Source organism: Lasioglossum baleicum, chromosome 15 (assembly GCF_051020765.1).
Source record: "Lasioglossum baleicum chromosome 15, iyLasBale1, whole genome shotgun sequence".
NCBI classification, from domain to species: domain Eukaryota; kingdom Metazoa; phylum Arthropoda; class Insecta; order Hymenoptera; family Halictidae; genus Lasioglossum; species Lasioglossum baleicum.
This window is the reverse complement of record NC_134943.1, coordinates 8,089,083-8,108,793: the sequence shown is the minus strand read 5'-3', so window position 1 is coordinate 8,108,793 and position 19,711 is coordinate 8,089,083. Positions and strand designations below refer to the sequence as shown.

The 19,711-nt window shown below is 36.5% G+C and overlaps 3 protein-coding genes across 5 annotated transcripts in view; all 3 read left to right on the top strand.

The window, feature by feature from the left end:
* The window catches only part of Sprt (PDZ domain-containing protein sprite), a 74,092-nt gene that overhangs the window by 15,297 nt on the left and 39,084 nt on the right, over positions 1-19,711 (top strand). Inside the window, exon 1 of one of the 2 annotated variants that reach the window (XM_076439322.1) lies at positions 4,806-5,436. The exons of the other annotated variant lie outside the window; for it this stretch is intronic. The gene's annotated coding sequence lies outside the window, so the exon portion shown is untranslated. Of the gene's footprint in view, positions 1-4,805; positions 5,437-19,711 lie in introns of those variants that run through there. 2 annotated transcript variants of the gene reach the window in all.
* Positions 7-3,428, top strand: LOC143216369 (mitochondrial basic amino acids transporter). 2 transcript variants are annotated; one of them, XM_076439334.1, is made up of 5 exons: positions 11-446; positions 582-815; positions 965-1,092; positions 2,110-2,329; positions 2,424-2,634. In XM_076439334.1, the coding sequence occupies exons 2-5, from the start codon at positions 782-784 to the stop codon at positions 2,453-2,455; spliced, it is 414 nt and encodes a 137-aa protein (XP_076295449.1). In that variant the 5' UTR covers positions 11-446; positions 582-781; the 3' UTR covers positions 2,456-2,634. The 2 variants fall into 2 exon arrangements, with proteins under 2 accessions (XP_076295448.1, XP_076295449.1); XM_076439333.1 differs by having other exon boundaries at positions 7-446; positions 2,110-3,428.
* LOC143216176 (meiosis-specific nuclear structural protein 1-like) lies at positions 9,897-11,108 on the top strand. Its single transcript, XM_076439017.1, has one exon. It carries the CDS (start codon positions 9,897-9,899, stop codon positions 11,106-11,108), a length of 1,212 nt encoding a protein of 403 aa, XP_076295132.1.

The following is a 19,711-nucleotide window of genomic DNA, read 5'->3' as shown; positions in this document are numbered from 1 at the left end:
AGCATTCATTCTACTCTCGTTGTTTTCCAAGAAAACTCTACCAAAGCAACTGCTGACGAACAGCTGTGTATCGTGTATCAAAGCAAATGTACAGCCAAATAACTTGATTGGACGACGTAAAATCGACCTCTTATCAACAGTTGACCCTCACATCGCTTCTTCGTCGCGATAGGTCCAGCGAATGTTATTAACGTCACTGTCGTAATAACTTGATGATGTCTGCACTCGTGTACCAATAATATGATAATAATACAAGAACGATATTTCCTTTGAGAACGAAACAGTTCACTCAGTAATCAATTTTATCCGACAAGTGGTGTGTACTGGAAGGTTTCTTTCGGCTGAATTAAATGCGAAAAACAATAAACATCAAAAGTTCCATGATGAAAGGAGATGAAAACGGTCGGTAGTATACCTTTGGAGATGTAGCGATGACTCACTATTTGGTAAGTATTGACTGCTTGTTAGTTCAATTACACAAAATAAATATCCATTCTTTAGAAATGCTTGATTCCATCAAAAGCTTTCTTTGAAGAAGCATTATGAAAAACATATTTTTCATTTTTGTACTGGTATCGTAGACAGGAGTACGAAGACAGAGAGAGGATCAATCTTTCATGGATCGACCTTCTCTACCTGTGAAAACGAATCGATCCTCAACTTGTTTGTATGTTAGCGCATCCGTAAACGACGTAGAGCACATTTACAGAAGTAGTCATTTTGAAAATACGCTGTCGCTGTACGGGTGGAAGAAACGCGTGGGTATTACATCAACAAGAAAATGGCTCTTGACTTCATCGCTGGTTGTCTGGGAGGTAATTCATGAACAACAGTACAGAATATTATGTATTATATATTATACACAAACACCAAAATGATGTGAAAAATTAAGTGCTACAACTGTAAAACGTGAAAATTAAAGCAGGATTTTTACATTCCCATATTTATGAATAATGAATTGTAGGATCTGCCGGTATCGTGGTCGGGTATCCTTTGGACACGGTCAAGGTACACATGCAAACACAAGACTATCGGAACCCAAAATACAAAGGGAGTTGGCATTGTTTCCGTACAATCATTGCGAAGGAATCGGTAATTATATAATTATACAAACAGAAATCATTGATAAAATAAACATACTGAATCATACTATTACCAATATTATTAAAAAAGTTACATATTTTTGTCACGTAATAGCTAGTTAGATGGTGTCAAAATTATTCTCTAAAATTATTCAATTTCGCGTATAAACTTTTTAATTTGAATTCTACAATTAAAGGTTATTCATATTGTCAAATATTTTGTAAATGCACCTATGTATCTGTATATTACAAAATACAAGAGTTAATGATAATTAAACACATAAGATTGTAACTTGAATAGAAACTGGAAATAGAATTACAGTAAAGTCGCGATACTTGTCAAACAGCCTGTGTTCTGCACGGGCAGTGATCACATACCGACATTATTTTTTTCTGACTGCGTCTACCGAAAGCCGAACGTAGAGAAGGACAGCATGAAATACGGATCGCGCGGCTGAAGCGTATCGGTGTGAACCACTACTAATCGACGTAATCCAATGTACAAAACTTCTTAATTTTAATTACTTTTTTATGGGACTATCACTAACTTATTTCTGGTATTTCTCTGACTAAAATGACACCAAACACGATATAATTTCAACTGTATTCAGTGGTTTAATCGACGATGGAAGTTTCGGGCGCAAGAAAGGACAGCGACGGCGACTGCCCGCGTCTCTTTCTTTCGAATACGCTCTTCTTCGTTGCGTTTGAAACTTTCATCTCGATTAAACCACTAAATACAGTTGAAATTATATCGTTGTGTCATTTTAATCAGAAAAATGCCAGAAATAAATTAGTGAAAGTCCCACACAAAAAAATAATGAAAAATAAACAATTCTATCATTGCCATTTCATTGTGAGAACACGCGGACCTTTAAACCTTTAAACATCACGGCCACGCGAAACGTATCATATTTTACCGCCCTGACCCAATCTCGAAACCTCGGGAACCCGCACAAAAGCCTGAGAATAAGTAATTATCTTATTTCGTTCTTCTGAATGTGCGAACTAATTCTTGTCGTTTTAGGTAGCAGGCCTTTATCGAGGTATGACGTCGCCAATGACAGGCGTAGCAATGGTGAATGCAATCACCTTTGGTGTGTACGGTCTGACACAAAAACACATGACCAACAGTGACTCCCTTGCATCGCACTTCATCGCCGGTACCATAGCTGGAATTGCCCAAAGTCCTATCTGTAGCCCGATAGAGTTGGCTAAAACTCGTATCCAATTACAGACGTCGAGCGGTAAATTTTCTGGACCTCTACAGTATCTTAAACATACTTATAAATATGACGGTTACCGAGGAGTATTCAAAGGATTCAATGTCACGGTTCTCAGAGAAGCTCCAAGTTTTGGCGTCTACTTCCTAACGTACGAAGCAATAACAAGATCCTCCGGTAACGAACCAGTTTCAACACCGTGTATGTTACTAGCTGGAGGAATTGCTGGAACCGCTTCTTGGGTGCTAACTTATCCTCTAGACGTGATCAAGTCCAGAATCCAAGCCGATAACAATCGTTATACGGGAGTGGTCAATTGCTTTAAACAATCAGTCAAAACCGAAGGTTACTCTTGTCTGTACAGAGGTGTCAGTTCTACGATTCTCCGAGCATTTCCCACGAACGCCATAACATTCACTGTGGTCACGTGGATCTTTCGAATATGTGGGCAAGAAACTCATGAGACATCTCAGACGAAGAAACTTGAAACTGTTCAATCCGTCAGAAAAATGTCTGGCGTGTATGAACCTTTCCTTGAGAAATGGAACTCGTTCTCCATAGATGATTCATACAGTATAACAGTCCCTAGATTTAGATATTCGACGTTGTCAATGATGTGCGTTGGTAATTCCGTATTTCAACAGACAGTTGCGTTTAGTAGAGGATCAGAGACGGGGGGTAAACTCAACGCCGTTCAACACATTCGAGACGATAAATGCACTGAAGTTACGGAGACGTTAAAAGAAAGGGGCGATGTAGATGAAGGATGTGACGAAAAGAAAGTTGAATTGTTGGATGTCGATCGAAGCATCGGGCAGTGTATTATAGATACGTCTGGACTTTTGAACTGTTCTTAAAGACGTAGAATATATTGTCATACTAAACAATTTGGAATAATTTATTTAACAATTAAATATCATATATCTTTCAGTACACAGAACGTAAACTGTACTTTACATTATACATACATGCGTATACAGTCGGTCAACAAAGTTTCTGTACGCATTAATTCAACTCATTTATTATTAAATAGAGTGATTTATATTACTATATAATCTAATTTCTTTTATATAAAAAAATTGTAGACCATTAATCAATTAAAAGGTAAAATATGTCAAGTTAATCCTACTGTGCTCCTCAATTGAGTTGTAAGTTTAAAACAATGTTAACCCTAGATAACTGACAAGAGAACATATTTAAGTTGCACAAGACAATTGCAATGAAACTTTTGTGAATGGTACTTTTTCGAAAAACATTCGATAATTGTCTTTTTTACCACGTTTTTATTAGCTCGCTTTCTTGTCTGTCTGTTTGTTCGATACAAATTTTGCAATTAATTTTAAACTAACTTCCCGATGAGAGAGAGCTAGAGACTTGAAATTTTAAAAATAGCACTTAAATAGTTACTTTGAAAAATAGCATTCGCTTGCATTTTGTCCGCGTTTCGGGCGATATTGCACACTTTGCGACGGTGCAACGCAGGTCTCTTTCGAAACGTGAATTCGCGAAGCGCAGATGGACGGCGCGAGTTTCACGGACTGTCACGTTACCGAATTTCCGTACGACAAACTATTCAGTTCCGCCGCAGCTCCTGAGGAAGACTTTCGAAATAAGAACTGAGGGGAACTGCTTCACCAAAAACTCACAGCGCCTACGAAACGAACACGAGTTCGAAGCACGAGGCGCGAAGTATCTCGGCACACTCCGAAATGTCAAGGACGAGACGATAACGTGTCGTCCTCACACCAAATCTGCGAGCCGCCACGAAAATAAGAACAAGGAATCACTTGATCGACTCACCGTTACGGTCTCGCTATCCCGTGCACGGGATTCGGCTTCGAAACTATCGTTCTCACTTGAACGCGGAAACCACCCGCGACACGAAATTACTTAGTCAAACGGGACTCGGAACTACTCAATCATCTAAAGGCGAGATTCGCAACCATTCGCTCGAAGGACTAGATCACGACAGTGATCCCTTGATCCGTATCGACGGAACGCATCGATTCTAGTTCCCTCCGCTCCTTTCGCATTACCGAATTTCCCTATTGGCGCTCCACGCAACACGACTGATTTTAGTCGCAGGACCGCACCTTCAAAGATGTTCTTGCAATGGCTAAATTGAATGTGTTACGCTATGAATTGTTGGAGCATCCACCACATTCACCATACCTGGCACCTTTAGACTTCCATTTGTTCCCAAAACCTCAAAAAATTCCTACGTGGCAGGCGTTTTTCGTCAAATGCAGAAGTTATAGCAGCCGTAGATGAGTATTTTAAAAGACTCGAGGAAAATCATTTCAGAGATGGGGTAAATGAATTAGAAAATCGCTGGAAAAAATGTATTGAGCTTAAGGGAGAATATACTGAAGAATAAATGTATTTTGACTCATTATTTCATATCATTTCATTGTTAGGCTATACGAACTTTCTGAATGACCTAGGTACTCGTATAAGTGAAATATTATTTTCCACAAAAAACACTTGCGCCGGTTCAATTTTGCTCCTCGCTGTACAATCAAATCGAGGAACGTAGCCGGATGGAAATAAAACGAACGCAGGCCCTTATTCCAGTAATTTTCTGGGTGTTTTACAATTTCGTCGGGTGGTGTAGGTGTCGCGGTTGGGATCGCACACCTTCGCGTTCGTGTTCAGCCGCGGGGAACTTACCTGGTGGGTTCCGCACGAGCCTATCAGAGGGATGAGTTTAAAGAGGCCGCGCCGGGCCGCGCCGTATAGCTTCGGTTCGCATGTGCCCTGACGTGGAAAGCCGGTTAGTCGGTCTGAATCCTTCGTGCCGGCTACATTTACTGGAACGCTCCGTTCTGTTCTGTTGTGTTCGGTTGTGTTCGCATTCGCGTCGAATCCGTGTCTCGGGAGTGTGAATACCGGCGCGTTTTCAGAGTCGTCCTAAAGGCGTCCTTCGCGTCACGGACAGCGGCTAAATCGCCGTTCGATGATCGATTTTTCGGTGTGTTCGCGGTATAAACTAAGCAAGTGCCGTCGGGATATGCGATGCGAACTAAATTGTTCCCTGTTCGAATAGTGTATTTCTTTCTATGTACAATTATTTGATGTTCACGTGGCCAGGATTTATAGAAATCACCGAAGTTGAGCCTATGCTCTTGAGGGTATGTTCACTTTGTTTTCACTCTGCTTGTTGGTTGCACAATCGCGCACGCGTACGATTAAGCCGGCACATTTCTCGCTTGCATAAACATGATCTCAAGCGAACACTTTGAGTGTCGCGTCTCTCAGAAATGGGAGACAGAATTTATTTGTTCAGATTTACAAATCAATTTTTCCTACAATTCGGAGTATTAATCTTTTCGGGACGGATATCGATGAATTAACAACACGTTCGTATATCCAATTTCTGAAGATTCAAACTAATAATTAATTTAATTATTTTTATTAACCCTCCAGCAACCCGCAAATTGTCTATATGTAAGATTTGAGATCGGAAAAGAAACGTCTCCGGATGTTTTAAAATAAAAGAAAATAGATTCGACGAAGAAATAGTGTACCCCGCGGAATTGTATAGAATAAGTATCATAAAACGTGATATGCACGTTGCCTGCGGCTGGAGGGTTGAATTTTGACTATATGGAATCTTTAAAATTGCTGAGTTAGCAGTCTAAGTGTTAATTATTATACGTGGAGTACAAAAGTAGAGCTGTTGGAATATATGTATTCTGTTTGGAGTTCTTCAGGGGTCACGGTGTCTACAGAGGTGCAAATCAAATGAACTCTTCAAACGTATGTTTATGTGAAATGTCCTCTATGGCGTATAACTTTCCAGGCAAAAAAGTCATGTTGCGATTGAATATTATTAGTACGGTTCCAAGGATGAGATCTTCGAGGTCACTGGTATTCCAGATGTATTAGTGAACTACGAGTGGTCAAAGCTGAATGTTTTATTATAAATAAATTGTGGATTTTGGTGCATTTATAGCATATGCGAATTTACAAAAGACAAGGAAACGTGGATGTATCAAGGAATCTTTCGGACACTGTTAGAAACGAAATTTTTAGCCTGCTTTCGTAGGATTAAAAATGAAAATGGGAATTTCCATAAAAATTAACAGGGAGTGACGGTCTCGTGTAACGGATTAAAAACTTTAAACGCATTCTCTAATAATTGTATAATTGTTTCCAAAAACAATTGTCCAGTACTCGACGTAGGATTTTCTTCGTATCTGTTCTGCATGATTTCTTTCCGGAAGAAATAACATTCCCATCCTTTCCAGAGTGTGTAACCCTTTGATTGGTCTCATAAAAAAATTTTGCAAGTACAATCAACGTTTTATCTGATACCTATTACAAACGGCGCGGCGGTTTCCACGCCCGTTATACCGGTGCGGTGTAAGTTATATATCCACCATATTAATGGAATTCGCGTGGAAAGATTACTTGCGAAGGTAAAGCAATTACCGACTGGTGAAACGAACGGATGAAGGTTTTCGTTCAAACGGATACGTACTTGAAATAAACATTCGAGTCCGATTCGAAGCAAGTGTAACGTAACCCTGGCTCGTGTTATCGTTCGCGCTTTCAGAAATGTATATGATGGGTATGCATTAATCATAATCGTTAATTGTTATTCGATGTGTGCTGTTTACGAATCTCATGGTTTTTTAAATCTGAACTAGAATGTTGTAAGTCAGGAGGATGTATCGAGTTCTCTCTACTGTACAGGGTGTCCCAATAATCTTCCGCATTAGTTCGCAATAATCTACCGTAAAAGTCCGCATTAATTATAATCGTTAATTGTTATTCCATGTGTGCTGTTTACGAATCTCATGGTTTTTTAAATCTGAACTAGAATGTTGTAAGTCAGGAGGATGTATCGAGTTCTCTCTACTGTACAGGGTGCCCCAATAATCTTCCGCATTAGTTCGCAATAATCTACCGTAAAAGTCCGCATTAATTGTAATCGTTAATTGTTATTCCATGTGTGCTGTTTACGAATCTCATGTTTTTTTTAATCTGAACTGTAATGTTGTAAGTCAGGAGGATGTATCAAGTTCTCTCTACTGTGGGTGTCCCAATAATCTTCCGCATTAGTTCGCAATAATCTACCGTAAAAGTCCGCATTAATTATAATCGTTAATTGTTATTCCATGTGTGCTGTATACGAATCTCATGGCTTTTTAATCTGAAAGCTTTGAGATATCCTGTATAAAACTTGAAAAGGTAGTGAAGATTAAAATGCTATGCTTAATGCTCTAAAAATTACACGTCTGAACATCAGCGAAAGCGATTTTAGTGTATGGAATAACAGTTTTTAATTGAGCACACGGAAAATGTAACTGTAACCGACAAACAACGATTTCTTCGTTCGTAATGCGCATAAGTTTTAAATGTAAATTGAAATAATATTATCTAATAATTATCGTCTCGGAACAGTTATAAGAATCCGTATAGATACTACATTTCTATAGGTAAACAAAATAATTAAAAACTTATTATTAATCAGATACTATATTCTATAATCATCTTTTGATTTTTGTTTTACAGATAATATACATATGCATAAATAGTTTTTAAAAATTGCGTGTCATTACCTTGCATAATGATAGAAAAAGTATCAAGTCGATATTAACTGTTTTGTGTACCATAACGAGGTAGATTCGTGACGAAGATTTCGAACAAATTCCACTAAATATGGATGTTATGCTTTTATTAACCGATTTATAAAAATTATTTCGTATAACCGATTAATAATAATTATTGTTACATAAAGTTATATAAAATATATTTACTGATATTAATGCAAGCAGAAATAAACCTCCACAGAGGTATCCGAAATGAAAAAGAAAATATAAAATATATTTATTACTAACATAAAATATATGAAGAATTAATAGAATTAAATTCAATTGAATTAAATACTGCGTTACTATCGTAATAAATAAAATTCGTAAAATGTGTGATTTTTTTTATATACATATACTGAAAATATCATGTGGACGTTCTTGAATTGGCTGTTTTTACTGTTTTAAACGACGTCCAACTATTTTTGTCATAAATGCATGACATCCGCAGTCTTTTTATATCATATTCATTTCATAGATCAAATAAGATCTAATTTCGCAATCTTTCAAGCAAATTAAATTTTAAGATGAACAAATTAATACATCAAATCACATTCTTTTGTAAGAGTATGACGTACGTTATATGTATTAATGAGAATCCAAATCTTTGAGGATCTTTTACTATTGGATACCGTCCGATACTAGGCATAGTTTGTCAGCAAATATCTAGCACGATCCCCCGGATAAATTGCTGTTTACAGCGACCGAGAGAGCATCTGCTTCCTGAGCACAAGAAAGCCGTAATTGTAGAACGTATATATCAAAGTCAGTCTCGAGACACGCGTGAGTTAAATCTCACACCTTTACAGAAAGTACGGAAGACAGATTGCGTGCAATTATTTCCTAAAACTAGAAATCTTCTCGTTGATACTATGCCATTGAATTTAAAACGTCTTCCCCTATAAAATTTATCTTACAATTAGAAGAACACTGTTAACGTCAGCCCTGTATTACACAAGTTCGTAAACATTTTGGCAATGCAAATGTTATTGCACATGTTTGACATTAACATCGTATTTATTAAATTGATAGAACAACCAATAACATGTGCATTTCCAAAATGTTTACGAACTTGTGTAATACAGGGCTGACGTTAACATTGTTCTATGAAAATAACGAACTATTAAATTTTCAGCGAACCTCCAAAGTGTGCTTAAAAAATGCAATGATTCGGTAGTTATTTACAAAGCGGTGCTCTTCTTCGATTTCGACGAAATTTAATTATGTATGCAGAGTTCTTGCTGTGGCCGACTCGAGCGTCAACGCGGCGAACAATAAAACGGTACACGGTCTAGTAGCAACTGTCGCATTCTTAATCACCATAATTTCATAGGATTGGACGTGCGCATGTTTGCATGCAGAAACTCACCGCGGTCCGATTTACCGTGCGAACATTCTCAAAGCATAATAAAAAGTTCCGCAAGGAAAACCGAATTGGGCGTACCGTTAATCCAACATTAATTTTACGCGGAGTACCCAGGTTGCTCGTGTAACGTGCGAAACGCAAATGCATTATTCGACCGTTCGCATTGCGTAGCGTGAACAAATTTTTTGTTGCAGAGTCGGCTACCTCTCACGTACTCCACTCCAGGTTACCCAGAAAATTGCGCAATATTAAATCGATCTGCGCTTTAATCGGTGTCACCGTGCGTATCATAACTGGAAGCGAAGAATGTCGAAGACCAATGCGAACACTAATATATCACACAACTAGACCAGAAGTCGTACAATTCTATATTCGGTATATTAACAGATTGATAAACGAATGAAACATACACATAAGGCAACTCGAACACCTAACCCAGACGCTAACAGAGGTTGTAGATTTTTATGTTCAGCATCTCAATACAGACAGAGTAGTTTCTGAAATTTTGTATAATTTTTCAATCGTATACACAAGAACACAAGCAATACCGTACTCGACGATCATAACTTTTGCAAGACGGACGGGTTCTGACTCTGACACTTGGAAAGGATCCCCGGTAGGAAAGACAATGGACGACCGGCCGAGAATCGAAGAAGAAGCGGCAGGGTCTGCCGAGATGAGAGATTGCATCGCGAACTTCAGACGAAGAAGCCGAAATCGAGGGTTGGACGACGAGATCGCCGAACTCGAAGCTGAACTGCGACAAGCGTACATCGCGAAGGAGTTGCAGGTGCAGCTCGGGGAAAAGGAGACGGAGCGATACATCGAGAAAATGCGGCAACGGCAAGCCGTGAAAATGATGCGGCAGGAGAAGCAGGCGGCTCTCGAGATGGATATTTGTCGAAGGACCGAGATTCTTCGTAAATCCGAGGATTACAGACGGCAGCTGACAGAGCAGATAACGAGAAAACAGGAAGAGAGAGGCGCGATGATGGAGGAGGACCGCAGGGAAAGGGAAATCTTAACGGAAGTTGACAGAATACGCGAGCAGTCTGAAAAATACACTGGGATGAGAATGAAGAGGGAACTGGCCGAGAGTGTAAACCGAGAACGTTCCATTCTGGAGAAAATGAAACAGATTCACAATGAAGAGCAGATGGAAGTCGAAGCGAAGAAACTCGCGAACGACAGGGAATATTTGCAAGAGCTTGATCGACGAACAGAGGAGGCGAAACAGCTTCGCGTGGAACAGATACAGAGCCGGGAGCGAGCAATGCACGAAATAGCGAAAATATTGACGAGTGCGACCACCGAGAGGGAAAAGAGAATGGCGTTGGTCGGTGAAATAATAGCGGAAGACGTGAAACGTGAGCTGTCGATCAAAGAAAAGGAAGAGATTGTTCGAAGGGAGAAGATGAGGGACGATTTGGTAGCCAATTTGGAGGAACAGATCGTTTTCACGGAACAGTGTAAACTGCGCTTTGTTGAGCAAGATAGGGCATTCGCGGAAGAAATCATGAAGAAGATTATGGAGGATGAGAAAACTGCTAAACTGACCGCGCAGGCTAAACGAAGAATGCAGTTGCAGTATCGGGAAGATTTGACTGGAATGATCGAGGAACGTCAGAAGATTCGAGAGGTCGAAATTGCTAAAGTCGAGGAGGAAGCTAGGAAAGAATATATGTTGAAGATGGTCGATCTCCGTCGTGTCACGCAAGAGAAGAAACGATTATTAGAGAAACATGCGTTAAACGTGGTTGGCTTTTTAGATGAGCATACCCTCTCCCACGAAGAAAAGGATATCATGACAAAAGCATTCGAGGAGAAATCGGCACAATAATGTACGAACGAAAAATATATAAACTAGTAAATAGTCTACGATCTTTAACGATTCTCAGTATCAATAACATTTATATTTTATATTTTGCATCACTCATTATACTAATAGAATGTTTACAAATTACAACATGACTTATAAAATCAAAAATCATATACGGAGTACGCTGTAAGTGTGACCCCCGAAATATCTGCTTTAATTTTGACAAAGTAAACAATTTTTGACGTGTAATTTGAATGTTATCGAGAGAGAGAGAGAGAGAGAGAGAGAGAGAGAGTAATCAGTATCCTGTAGCTTATAAAAAAATACATTCAAATATATGTATACTGTGACGTGACCTTCACGCGACCTTGAACTCTGGAGATTAAGGCGAACCTTTTCGTTTGTAAGGAGAATGCAGATTTTGCGAGAAATGTTAACAGAAATGCTGTATGTCTGTAAAAAGTGTCGTTCTTAGCACAAATAATATCGAGCTGGATACCGATCGCTTGATACCATTCACATTACACATAAAAAATTGTTTACTTTGTCAAAATTAAAGAAGATATAATATTTCAGGGGTCACCCTTAAGCGAGACACCCTGTATAGTTTAAAACATTAATCGTATAGATGTACGTAGATACTTTGACTGCAATATATTTAATATTCTTCGATGGTGCTATTAATCAACGTGTCAGATGCCGAGCTGGGAATTATCGGGAAATTATTACGCGGTTGGGTAACTTCGTGTACTAAAAATTATGGTGTCGAGGAAATGTTGTAACTATATATGTATATGTATTATACATATATCGTTGTGTATAACATGTGAGCAGCACACTCTGTAATTAGAGCTGAGTTTATGACGCGTATCGTTCAAAATCTGAATTATTCGGAAAAGTCACTTTATAATATCAAGACATATTAAAAATAATAGAAATCTTTTTATAAAGATTTCAATAATTTTTGTACGCTTAAGAAGTGAATCTTACTATTAGGAAGATATCCAAAACTGTGTATATTCATCGATTTCAAATTATCCACTCACGTTCTGCTGCTTCACTCATCTTAGTACATCTAAAATTGTAAAACTGAAAAATATCGTGTTGTTTCTGTTTTTATAGCGTTTGCTATTTTCGTTTGGAAATTAATAGATTATATTATGTTAAATGACAATATCTAAACGTAACAGTAGTAAATGTTATACATTATAAGTATGGTAAAAATTATTTTGTTATCTAATCAATAGACTGTTTATAGCAATATTAACTATACAATATCATGTAAATTACTGCGGATGTCTAAATTATGTTCGCACATTGATGCACATACAATATCGAGCAAACATAGATCCAAAACCAATTTAATTATTGAATTTTTTGTACATTCCAATACAATATACATAACGTGATATTAACGTTGTACTACTCTCGCGATAGATCGATTAAACTCTTAAATAACAGGATGCTAAGCATATTTACAACGTCGTAATAACTCAAAAACTGCTATGCTCTGTAGATGATAGAACAAAGTTAAGCCTGTAGCAGCTGTCGGCAGATGTTACCAATCATTTAAACGTCCAATTTCCTGTTAGAGGTTTCCTTCGAAGCAGTTAAAACAGGTATAGCTCCCGCATCTGCGATTTCTACAATCAGTTTGAAAAATGTTGAATAAATATAACCACAACAAGTAAATATACCGTACCAAAGTATCAACTTAAGCCTTTCAAATAAATCTTATCTCATTTGTTTTGACACATTCAGTATATTCAAGTTTTGTATATTTATTTCAGTACAACCTTCCACATTCCCCCTTCCCCATATATATAAAAGAGTATATCATATTATTATACATCAATTTATTTGACATTTTTATATGTATATTATTTTACATCAATTTTCTTGAGAAATACGTATCATTAAATCTTGTAAAGATAGTGAATAAGTGATAAAATATAGAATTAATGATCCAGAAAATTGGATACGATAATAACTATGTAGACTGCGGATGTTTATGCAAAATAAAAATTTCTTACTTGAATTGCAACAAACTGGAGTGAATTAGAAATTTATTTTCTTCCCAATTATGTTTAGTAGGTTGAGAATAATATGATAGTATGTACGTTTAAATTGTTCTAATATTTTTGCTATTTCAAATTACACCCACTCATTTTTCTCATAAATGCATAAAATCCGCAGTCTAATAATAACAAGTTATAGGTCAGAGAAATTCTGCATGTTGCATTAACCTGCATGCGAAGAATTTTTTGTGACGATACTGTTACTTCTGATTCAATATAAATCGCCATCTTTGAATCGTTTATAAATAAACCGTCACTTTTGATTGGCACTACATTAGGCTTAATGCCCCTTCGATTTTCTGTCGAAGCTGCTTTCATGAAATTGAACACCACTTGCAATTTTCTATGGCCAGTTGTCGAGTAGTACAAAAGTACGCTGTGCATACTTATCAAGTAGCAATCAACCGATGACTTGCAGCACGTCGAACAATTTAATACAGGGCCTCAATCCTTGGTAATATGTCATTTCAAATATTATTTGTACAGTAGGTTGTTCCTGCTCAAAGAAAATGGGAGTATGAAGTGATCTATAACGCATCAGTTTTCTTGGACATTTTTAAAAACTGCAAGAGTTTAAAAATAGTGTTGTCTTATTTCCAATCTATTCAAATTTTTAAGCAAAGGAATAAATATCTAGGAATAAATATCTCCTGTAAGGAAAGGAATAACTTCCTTGAACTATTCTATATGAAAAAATATATCTCAGGAAAATATTATTAGCTCGTCTTCTGTCTTGTTTACGTGAACGAAGCTCTACTATATAATTAATTTTAAACACCTAAAAACGTGACATAAATGTTAATCCGAAATTCATTTCAGTTAATGAAACGTCCGATCTCTTTATTTAGTGGAATAGCAGCGATTTCCGTGATATCAATAATGCATGATACGAGGACCTTCGTAGGTTATCCAATTATCCAATTACATCAGGCCATAAATATTAAACGTTGGTATCTGTAATTACATAAGTGAACGATTTGGACAGCTGATCTAGATTAGCTGTATCCATATAATCGTGAATATGATTGATTTACGCTTACGATGATGTATATGTAAGTATACATTGTACATATCAGGTATGTATACAGAGTGTCCGAAAAATGTTGCACAGTAAATCCTCTATAAACGCAAAAAGACCGTACACGATAAACGCAAAAAAAATATATCCCCTCTCCACTGTAGTAATCTGATCTCGGCTCGGATATATCGGTGTGAACCACTACTAATGCGACGTGGAGAGTCGCAGTCGCCGGCACAGTTCAAAAGCCCACGCTTCCTCACAATGTAACGCCAATATTTAATCTTCTTTATTTTTAATTATTTTTTATGGAACTTTCACCAACATATTCGTGGCATTTTTTCTAATGCAAAATGATACCAAACACAATATAATTTCAACTGTATTCAGCGGTTTAATTGACGATTAAAGTTTCGGGCGCAAGGAACGACAGCGTATAGGAAAGAAAGAGACGCAGAGAGTCGGCCGCGCGTGGTCTCTCTTTACACGAGCTGTTCTTCTCTACGTTCGGCTCGGTCTTTGAAGCTCAAAAAGTAGTGTACGTCTACGAAATTTGCAAATGAACCTCCCCGAGGCTTTTGCGATTATAGAGGATTTTTACTGTACTTCCTCAAAACAGGTGATTAAGAGTGTGTTTAAAATTAAAGTAAAGGTATAATATTTATAATGCATTTTCAAAATGTAACGTTTAATGAAACGAAGAACATTATGGACACTGTTTCGATGGTTTTATAATTGTTAATACAAAAAATGTTCTGTTTCAATTACGTTTCTTTAAAGTTGCATGTATTCCAAATAGTCCCATATTTTTAGAAAATAGAATTTTAGCACACTTTCCTTTCGTATGTATAAGTAAATGAGTTATAAATAATAATTATTTCCGTCTTCGTTCTACTGCGCTAATTATTATTAATTATGGAACGCATGTGCACCGTTCAAGTTAATTTCACTCAAGAGCGGAATGTTGGTCTTAATTGTAATTTTTCTTGCTGAAATATATGAATATATTGAATATATAACTGTTTCTGTACATCAGATGCTGGTTAAAAACTAGATCTCGTTCAGAATTGAATATTAATTATGGCCCACTTTAACTCTCAAGATATTAATAATGTTTCCTGATGAGTGCGCAAGAGTTAAAGCTTTTGAATTCGTTAACCACGTACGTGTGTGGGCGTAGATAGTTATTTAAGCACAATTAAACATAAATTTTCTTCCATGCGATTTGTGGGTCCGTAAATGAGAAGAAGCACCACTCAATGGTCAACATTATATGTACAGTTAGGAGAAAAAGTGAACACACATACGATATTTTTACAGAAACGAATTTTTATTTAATGTTTGCATATAAAATAGAATAAAAATAAAATACATAGCATTGAGTACAAAGTGTTAGCTTTTCAAGAAAATTTCCCTTTATATTATTAACATTCACTTTTTTTGTCATGAGTTTGGCAGTATAGCATACATTATAAGGAATTCAACGATGTATAACACCGTGACCTCCAGATGACCTCGACCGAAGAAATAACACTAGAACACAAAAACCAATAAAATTAAATAGAATTTGTACATTTGTAGAGCTCTGTATTTATAGAAATTTGATAATTGCGTCGCGTATAAACGTAATAAATATTCATAACTTGCAGATTTTATGCGTCAAAGTTTGTCTTGTCAGGTAGCTCAAGATTAATATCTTCCTTAATTCTACGTTTATCTTGAGAATACATATAAACACTTGCAAAAGTTGACCGACATAACCCGGTGTCTTTAACGGGGTAATATTTCATTTTATAACAACCTGTTTTTCTGGTCGCGTTAGATCAGACATGCTGAACGCAGTTCAAAAGTACACGTAAAACGAGGTGAAAAAAAATCGGTTTTATAAACTGCGCTTGTAATTCCTGATCAGCAACTATTAATTGACTCAACCATTAAATGCTGTAGACTGCTTTCAAAATTGATTTCTTCCAAAAGAGAAACATCAACGAAATATATTCATTCTACAGGACTCTTGTAAAATGTAATTGTTTTTTAAAGAATCTCCAAATATGTCATAAATATCAATTTATTCTGAATACAAATATAACATCTAATTTGACAGAAAAATGGGTTGATTATACATTACAATAATTACAATAATACATATACATATGTATTATGTATACAGTGTCTCATTTAAATTGACCCAGTTGAATATCTTCGAAACTGTTGATAATACTAAAAAATATTTCAAACAAACGTGAAACGGTTGTTGTGTTAAAGTGAATACGGATGTATGTAGATATCTTTTTTCTATGTGGACGCATAGAGGTGATGCGAAGTAATTTTTTCCTTTGCGAAAATGTTTTCCGTGGCTTCGATAAGGAGTTATTAACGAAAAACACGGACCAATCGGAGCACGACTTCGGCAGGAGGATTCCTGTTCGGCCAATGCCAACGGCACGCTCATCGCGACCTGTCGCCGAACCGTAATACGTCTGCTGTAGTCGCGCTTCGATTGGTCCGTGTTTTTCTATATAAATAGCTGCTTAACAAAGCCGCGGAAATTATATTCGCTAAGGAAAAAGTTACTTTATACGACGTTGGGAACGGGAACGGGAACAACGGCAGCTCTTTTACCCGGAACAACTCCTTAGAAGGAAGTACAACATTTTTAGGACACCCTGTGTATATCTATCTGTGTAGGAGCACACTATTCTTCAACATATCCGATATTCGTTGTTCAATCTTCATAGTGAACCAGCTTTTTACTCTTAATTTCTAATATTCAACGTTTTCGATGCATTGCAAGTCAAGCTGCTTCTTCAATCTGAATAACAAACGATCGGGAGATCATCAAGACTACACAGTCGGATAACTACCAAAGAGCCTTAATTAATTATACCGTTCGAGATACTGTCGTGCATAAAGATCTGATTTGGAATTTAAAGAAGTAGTTCGGCTTGCAATGCTTTGAAGATAATAAAGTTAATAATAACAAACTGGCAAATCACGCGACGACTAATTAGTATGGATATAATGTAAATAAAAACAGAGAGTAACATTGTATGAACCTATATAATTCAAGAAATAAAATATAGGAAGTAACATTAGTTTTTACGTTGTATTAATGATTTAGTTATGCGGTGGCATTTATTTTAGGATAGTTAATTTAAAATATATGTTTTATAGATCTGTGTTAGTTATACACATACTGAAAATTTCATCGAAATCGGTTGACGCAGGAAAAAACGACACGCATCGAAAGACGTACGATTCTGTGGATTTTAAGCAGAAACTGATCAAAAGTCGTGAAAAACTACGATTTTCACAATTTTTTGACCGCTTGTAGCTCTTGTGTATCTCAATCGATTTCGATGAAATTTTCAGCGTGTGTATAACTAACATAGATCTACAGAACATATATTTTAAATTTTCTTTAAAAGAGCCCAAATAAAAAAGTTTTAAAAGAAGCCTTTTTTGTTTTTGTATGTAACCTTGTAAATTGTAATTTTTTGGAAAATATCTTTTTGCATCATTTAGTAAACCAATGCTTCGAATTGCTTGCAAAACATCAGGACTACAATACCAAAACAGGATTACAATAACAAAAAGTTATTCTGTTTTAAAGGGCGTACGAACACTTTTGTGGGCCACTGTATGTATTTTGTTGCCGTACCACGAAATTACAAAATTGTTTCCATTAAAATCAATTAAATAAATTAATTCTGTTGAGCCCACACTGTTATACAAGTTGCAAGAAATGTAAGTATGTTCAGTAATTTTTGTAACATATTTTTATAGTATTTATAACATTGTTACGTAACAATGTGTATACCAGGACATTGCGTGTCCGGTACGGTTAGCATTGAAAATAATATTTGATAGAAATGACAGAAACCGTTACGTTGGCTGTTGATGCTGACGCGCCCGCTGTTTTGGTCATTAACACGAGACGCTTATGCGGTATACAGTTAAACCGGTGTGGTGCTTTAATCGTTACGGACGAGGAGCGACATTACAATATGATATATCACTGCCGACAAAAACGAAGGGGAGTGAAGTTTCGTGCGTAAAGCAGGGGTCCGTATTGAATAGATTTTTTGTGCGACATATTGTTCCAAACTGTTTCTGCTACTTTAGACTTTAGATTGCTCATCGTACTATGTATTGCATTAGCAGTTTTTCGCTGTATGTATTTCAAACACGAAAAGAATAAAACTTATTTAGAACAGCTTACAGCATTTTACTAGCTTTTTTCATCGGATTAAGATGTTACTTAAACCTATTTAAAAAATTATTACTGCAGGGTGGAGCAATAACTTTGTCCACCTTGAACAAAAACGAGATTTATAAGAAAATCAGGTGGGACAAAGCGATAGCACGCATGTATAGAAACTATTAACTTTGTTAATGATGTTTTGTATTTAATATTTTGGTGGATCTCCTTCACATCGAATAGCAACATTCGTTCCGCTTTGCGAAGATTTACGTAATTTTTTAATAATTTTTGTATCGATCCAACTCCTCTCAAGTACGTTGTTTTAATTATTTTAAATCATTTAAAATAGTCAAAAATTGTCTGCTGTTTTCGTATACTACTCTCGCAAGACTCTACTCAAACAATTTTCTCTTGTTGACCAATCTAAAATTCGAATTTTCTTTGTGAAAAACTATTCTCCCACTACCTTTGCGGTATGCACGACATTTTCATGTTGGAAAATTAATTCATCTCCAGCAACACTCCTGGCATATGCACATATCTATTCGTTCATCGACACATAATTACGAAATACTTTTTGCTATTCATTTTTTTCAGCAAGTAAATCTTATGTTCGTGTTCTCATAATAGCCAATATCGGACCACATCGTTACACCACTTTGTGCTCCTGTTTTAAATCATGATAATTATAATTAAGACCATCCGGTTCATCTAACAAGTTGTAAATTGAACCTCTTCCTATCCGTAAATATGGCTCTTCAACATTTTCTCTTCATAAGTAAGTACCTATATGCTTTTACGCAGATTGCAAGCAATTGATTTTATGTTGCTCTTTCAATCAAATCAAGGACTCTACAGTAATTCTCTTCTCATTAAGCAGTTGCGCTTTCTTAAAACGAGTGTCACGTTTGCCGCATTAGCGTCTGTATCAATACTGGGTACAATTTATCTCGCACCCAATTTCAAATTTCCTTCTGTACTTAGCGTGCCGCTCACCTAACTTGACGTTTATGATAGGAAAATGCTTTTTTTTGGAGGAAAAGAGTACATATTCGGTTCGAAGGGGCAAGCGCGACGATAGGCAAAAAGATTTTATCAAGGTCACTTTTTTCTAGACTTCAAGCTCATCGAAGTTTTTTTAAATGGTATATTCCACGATCATTGTTTGCACGGCCCATTTTATAATAACATCTGCCTTTCTTTAAAAGACATAAATCACAGAATATTGTTACACATTTTATTAACACAACCCGTGGAAAAAGGATTCGATTTGATCACACTTAATAATCGCTTAATTTTCTTAAAATTAAGAAGAATTAGTTTA